Genomic DNA, 6,651 nt, shown 5'->3' on the forward strand with positions numbered 1-6,651 from the left:
ACAATTTTAGTAGAGCCACAAAAGTACCATGTGAGTACAAGATGCTTAACATATAAGTAATTTATTTAATTGAATTGTACACATTATTAATATAATATTGTTATATTACATTATTAATGGAACAGTACAGTGGAACAATAACAACACTGCAACAATACATTCAGAAAATTAAACCATGCAAAGTGGCATCACCACACAGTCCTCAATGCACACAGTGATACCAAGATAATTAATGTTTAAAAAAAAAAAAAAAACTGGAATAAGCTTACTGCAAGAAGGATTTTCTTGATTTATTTAATTCACTAAGAACATCACGAATATTCATTCTGTCGGCTGGAGATTCTGTAGAACAAGCAATCCCAATTTTGATCACAGAAACAAAGCACACCTGAAAGTTATCATTCTTCCAAAGTGATTTGCCTTTGTTCTTGATTTTAATTTGTTCGTCTTTTTCTTGAAGAATTAGTGGATCTGCAATCTCCATCTCTCTGTTTGCTAAAGCAACCTTAGCGTAGGTATGAAGGTTCAAGCCATCTTTGAATAATTCATCTGTGGGCCTCCTCCCAGTGAGCATTTCCAAGATTAGTATGCCAAAGCTGTATACATCACCTGATTTTGATGGCTTAGTCCCAATACCATATTCTGCTCAAAAATTTAATAAGTGTCATCAAAATGCAGGTTAGATGAGTATATGCATTCAGGGGTGGATCCAAGAATATTTCTGAGGGACAAATTAAAGTTCAAATGAATTTAAAAAGAGTTAATCAACAATTTGGTCCATCAATTATTACCAAACTGTCAATGTAGTCCCCCAATTGCTTAATCATCAATTTAGTCCCCAAAAATAATTATATTTAGTCAATTTAGTCCTTCCGGCCGTCTTTTATCGATGGCCGGAGGGACTAAATCGACTAAAAATAATTATTTTCGGGGATCAAATCGACGGCCGGAGAAACTAAATTGACTAAAAGTAATTGTTTTCGGGAACTAAATCAATGATTAAGCAATTGAAGGACTACATTCACAGTTTGGTAATAATTGAGGAACCAAATCATTGATTAACTCATTTAAAAATATCTATGATAAAATATCAAAATTTGATATAAATCACAAATAATATATTCTCCAACCCTTGGGAGATGGGTATAAAACAAAAACTAGAAGCTAAAATAGAGGGAAGTGTTGTTGGTGGGGCGCATGACATATATATGGTCTCAAATTTTAGAAAATAGCCAACTAAGCTATCTAACAATCGTTATTACAGTACAACAGGGCGCACATTCCTTTCAAAACGATGTCGTTTTATATTCTGTTGTCAAATTATGTGTTTTTAAGTATAAAATTCTATACATTTGAAATAGGGGATTTTTATATTTTAAAAAAAAGATTATGTGTTTTCAGGTATAAAATTATGTGTTTTCTATTATATATATAATTTTGTACATTCGAAACATGAGAATTTTCAGTTATAAAATTCTGTGTTTTCAAGTATAAAATTATGTATTTTCTATTATATAATGAGTTAATACCCAAAATCGTCCTCGACTATAGTGGTTTTTCTCAATTTCGTCCTAAACGACTTTGGTGACCTAATATCGTCCCAGACTTTTGTGTTTCGCTCAATTTAGTCCCAGACTTTTGTGTTTTTGCTCAATTTAGTCCCTCATTTGTTATTCTGTCCATTTGGTGTTAAATAAATAGACAATTCAGTAATTTTAATATTGGCATCTCTTTACTCATAGACATGTGAACTGCGAAATCCTTTTTTTTTACGAATTACTCCCAGAATTACTCCTAAAACTGCGAATATAAAATTTGATTTGCAGGTCCGGGAGTAATTTTTGGTGTAATTCATACAAGAAAGAGGAATTTCGCACTTTACAAGTTGAAAGTAAAGAGAGATCAATATTGACATTACTGAATTGTCCCTTTATTTAACACCAATTTGACGGAATAACAAATTGAGGACTAAATTGAGCGAAACACAAAAGTCTAGGACGATATTAGGTCACTAAAGTCGTTTAGGACGAAATTGAGAAAAATCACTATAGTCAAGGACGATTTTGGGTATTAACTCATTATATAATTCTGTACATTCGAAACATGAGATTTTCAGTTATAAAAATTATGAGTTTTCAGGTATAAAATTATGTGTTTTCACGTATAAAATTATGTGTTTTCAGGTATAAACTTCTGTGTTTTCTATTATACAATTCTGTACATTCGAAGCATGAATTTTTTTTAAGGAATTAACAGCAAACACGCGAAAAAAAAAAGTCAAAACGAAGTAGTTTTGGGCCAGGACACACAATGCATTGTGTGCCCTGGTGCACGGTATAATTTGCCGCTACCTAAACATCAATTAAGTAATATATATATATATATATATATATATATATATATATATATAAAGCAGGGTAACTGTCCCATTGCCCCTTCTCTGAATATAATCCACCCCTATATGCATTTAACGGCAAAATGATAAGCTAATAAGTACTGGCTAGTCAGTCATGTTTATTATAATACTTATCATGTGTAATTGTGTATATACCTGGTGGAGTATAACCTATAGTCCCTCGTACTCCTATAGAAGTATTGTTTTCTGAAGAGCTTTGAACCCTTTGTTGTACAAATCTTGCTAATCCAAAATCACTAATTTGTGCAGTCATGTTTTCGTCAAGGAGAACATTGCTTGGCTTGAGATCACAGTGAATTATTGCAGATTCGCAATCATTATGAAGATAATCTAAAGCGCAAGCCACATCAATGAGAATGTTTATCCTTTGAACAAAACTTAACCTCCTATTATCTTCCAATAATTCACTTCCAGAATTCACTTGTGAACTAAAATGCAACCAGCTTTCAAGGTTCCCATTATCCATGTATTTGTAAATCAAAGCCTTGAAATCATTTCCTTGAAGATCAACCCCTGAACACGCGGTTAGAAGCTTGACAAGATTGCGGTGTCTGATGTTTTTCAACACCTCACACTCAGCTATAAAACTTCGAGAAGCTCCATGGTGCAAAAGATCAAGTACCTTGACTACAAATATAGTTCCATCATGATCAAAAGATCCTTTATATACAGTTCCGAAACCGCCAACTCCTAGTAAATTTTCTGAAGAGAATCCATTAGTGGACTTGAGGAGAGTCTGATAAGACACCCTTAAGGTAGAGTAGTCTAGCAAATCTGGAATGGCGGGTTTGTTTCTTTGGCTTCTTAACCGTTTAAGGTAAAGAAGAAACACTGCCAAACTCAGCCCAAGAATCCCAAAAATCAAAGGAATTACTATTTTCAAATAAGCTTTTGATTTCCTTTTTTTGGACTTTGTAGCACCACATTCATGGAGGTTGAGCTCTAGTATACCCCCACAGAGCTTTCTATTTCCGGTGATTGAAAAGGAGCCTGTGTCATTGAAGATTCCTATGGTTGGGACTGCACCATCAAAATCATTGTATGAAAGATTCAAATTTCTTAAGAATTTGAAGTCCTTCAAAAAAGTGGGGAATTCACCGGTCAAATTGTTGTGAGAAAGTTCTAAGAATTGAAGCCCCTTCAAATTTGCCATAGTTGATGGAATAGTCCCTTGAAGGTTGTTGTTTGTTAGATTCAGCATTTCCAAGTACACACAACTACCAAGCTCCATGGGAATATGGCTAGACAATGAATTGTAGGACAGATCCAAGTAACCTAGATTTATCAATTCTCCAACATCTTTTTGAATGGAACCAATGAATTGGTTGTGAGAGAGATCCATTCTCAATGATATTGATGAAAGTTGAAAAACTTCCTTTGGGATGTAACCACTAAGGTTGTTCCAACTAAGATCCAGAAGCAACAAATTCATGCATTTTCCGAGACTTGTAGGAATAGATTCTTGGAGATAGTTTTCTCCTAAATCGAGTTCGTTTAAGAGAGTTAAATTCCCAATTGAAGACGGAATTTCCCCTGAGAAACTGTTTCCAAATAACGACAAGGCTTGTAGATTAGTAAGAAACCCAATCTCATTTGGGATCTCCCCACTGAATTTGTTGTAAGCCAAATATATACCTTGCAAGTTGATGAGATTAGAAATCCCCTTTGGGATGTTTCCAACAACTTGATTGCTTGCAAGGCTAAATCTTATAAGGCTTTTTGATAGGTTACTAATGGATTCAGGCAATAAACCTCCAAAATTATTTGGACCAAGCCCCAAAGTCTCTAAGTTGGTGGAATTGACTAATGAAGAAAGAAAGTTGAGGTCATCACCCTTGCTTTCCCCAAGATAATTAAATGAAACTATAAACCTCTGAAGTTGATGCAAGTTTCCAAGGTCAGGTACTTTTCCTATTAGTCCATTAAGACCAATGGCAAAGTATTGAAGATTTGTAGCATTTGATAATGAGTAAGGAATATTTCCCGAGAAATTGTTGTCACTTATTCTAAAAGTGGAAAGGCGAGGAAGAGTGATGAAGAGGTTGGATGGCAAAGTCCCTTCTATGGAATTGATCCCTACATCCACAAGCACCAAGGATGATTGATTGAATAGAGAAGAGGGTATGGTACCAGTCAAATAATTTTGACCAACACTAAAGTATTGTAGTCTTGGTAATCTACATAGAGAATCCGGTATTTCTCTTGACAAGTTGTTGAAGGAGACAACAAAACCATAAAGCAAAGAAAGATTTCCAAGTGAATGAGGGATTTTACCAATAAGGTTGTTGTGCCAAAAACTAATGATTTGGAGATTAGTTAGTGCACCAAGCTCTTCGGGAATGTTGCCTTCAAGGTCGTTGTATGAGAAATCTACAACTTTCAAGTTTTTGCAAGCAGAAATGTTTGAAGGAATAAACCCACTGAGAGAGTTATTGTTCAAACGCAAAATTTGCAGTCTATGCAAATGACCCATTTGTTGTGGGATTTCACCTGAGAAGCTATTGTTTCGGAGGTCCAAATTTCGAAGAAAACTTAGGTTCCCAATGTGCATAGGCACTAATCCCACCAACTTCAGGGAGCTGAGGTTTATGGATGTAACTCTTTGGTGGCGGCGACCGCAAGAAACACCAGGCCATTCACAAAAATGAATGGTTTCATTCCACAAGTAGGTCACAACACCAAATGGATCATCTTTGATCGTTTTCTTGAATTCAAGAAGAGAAATAATATCCGTCTCATTCCCTTGAAGCTTGGAGGCAGATGAGATCAGGGGAAGTCTTAGAAAAAAGAAGCTCAAAAAACACATAAATGTGAGAAGCTTAGTAGAAAAGAAAAGAAGAGTTGGGAAAGCCATCATGCATATATCATATCAGTGAAGTAGTGGTGTGCCAAATATGGAAGATGTTATTATATTTAAGAATTATTGGAAGGGCATAATCGGAATGCCACAATACAGATATTCCTTATAAGACAAAAGCTTTACAATCGGAGATCGAGACCAATCCCATGAGTCGTCATCAACAATAAATTAAAATATATTTTAGTGCCAATATGTCAATTGTGGCTGCCAACTATGTCAGTTATGTCAATTGTTGCTGCCAATTAAGTCAATTATGTCAATTGTTGCTGCCAATTAAGTCAATTATGTCAATTGTTGCTCGGATGACAATTTTAATTCGACCCACGAATATTCGAATCCATTTCACATGGGTTGGATTTTTTTAAGTGGTAGTGGATGATAGGTTGGATGGGTCTTAAAAAAGTAAATTCATATGGGTTGAGTTGGATTCGAGTTATATGTACAAAACTCGCTTAGAACCTGACCCGACCCACCATGTAATTATTTATAAAAATTTCTATAACTTAATGTAAATTTTTATTATTATTATATCTAAACTACTAAGTTTATTTTTAAAAATTAATAATTTAGTTATTATATTTAAATATTTCTATTATTTTATTTTACACGGTTCCGCAACATAATTTGCCTTGTTAACGCAGTTGGGCTCTAATGTAGCATCGGTGAGTACATTCACGTGAGCAGTCAAATCCTTATACCATGGACCTGAGTTCACAGTGCATTGTGGACCTTGATGTATGTGTATATGTCCAATTGTTATGTTATGGACTCGAATCCCCCTTGTAAGGTGGACCCAGGTTCAAAACGACGCAGCTTTGCGCATCTGGAATAACGGTGTCGTTAGTGACACCGTTTCCTCAACCAATGATATTTTTTTTTTGTGAATATAAAGTTCAAAAATTGTTAATATAGATTCAAAAATTGTGTTATACTGTTGATATAATTGTGAATATAGAGTTCAAAAATTGCGAATACAGAGTTCTGTAATTGTGAATATAGAGTTCTGTAATTGTGAATATAGAGTAATAGAGATAAAAAATTGTGTTATACTGTTGATTTACTTGTGAATATTGAGTTCTGTAATTGTGAATATAGAGTTCAAAAAGTGTGAATATAGAGTTCCAAAAGTGTGAATATAGAGTGCAATTTTTATTTTATTTTATTTTTTAATCCAGACGGCTCGTTTTGAAGTAAAACAACGTCGTTTTGGACCTGGGTTCACCCCGCAAGGTGGACCCAGGTCCACAACATAATTTGTCGTATGTGTCTTGTGTTGTAAGTTTTTGCTTCTTATGTTACGAAATTATGTATCTTAAGAGTAGGAATTTTGTACCTAAAACAAATTAGTAATTGTATTTTATATTATGAATTTATG

At 34.3% G+C, this 6,651-nt stretch overlaps 1 protein-coding gene across 1 annotated transcript; it reads right to left on the reverse strand.

Moving 5' to 3' along the window:
- Positions 1–242: 242 nt before the first annotated feature.
- Positions 243–5,293, reverse strand: LOC109152515 (probable LRR receptor-like serine/threonine-protein kinase At3g47570). The gene is made up of 2 exons (XM_019300221.1): positions 2,552–5,293; positions 243–642 (listed from the first exon to the last, which is right to left on the reverse strand). Exons 1-2 carry the CDS (start codon positions 5,271–5,273, stop codon positions 266–268), a joined length of 3,099 nt encoding a protein of 1,032 aa, XP_019155766.1. The 5' UTR covers positions 5,274–5,293; the 3' UTR covers positions 243–265.
- Between the last annotated feature and the right edge of the window lie 1,358 nt (positions 5,294–6,651).

Source organism: Ipomoea nil, unplaced genomic scaffold (assembly GCF_001879475.1).
Source record: "Ipomoea nil cultivar Tokyo-kokei standard unplaced genomic scaffold, Asagao_1.1 scaffold2422, whole genome shotgun sequence".
In the NCBI taxonomy this organism is placed as follows: domain Eukaryota; kingdom Viridiplantae; phylum Streptophyta; class Magnoliopsida; order Solanales; family Convolvulaceae; genus Ipomoea; species Ipomoea nil.

What these genes read in the sequence shown, in the direction of transcription:
- LOC109152515 (XM_019300221.1), bottom strand. Translation starts at nt 5,273, where the DNA reads ATGATGGCTTTCCCAACTCTTCTTTTCTTTTCTACTAAGCTTCTCACA. An exon ending in TATAGGTTATACTCCACCAG is followed by an intron (nt 643 to 2,551) that starts GTATATACACAA and finishes ATTTTTGAGCAG; the next exon opens with AATATGGTATTGGGACTAAG.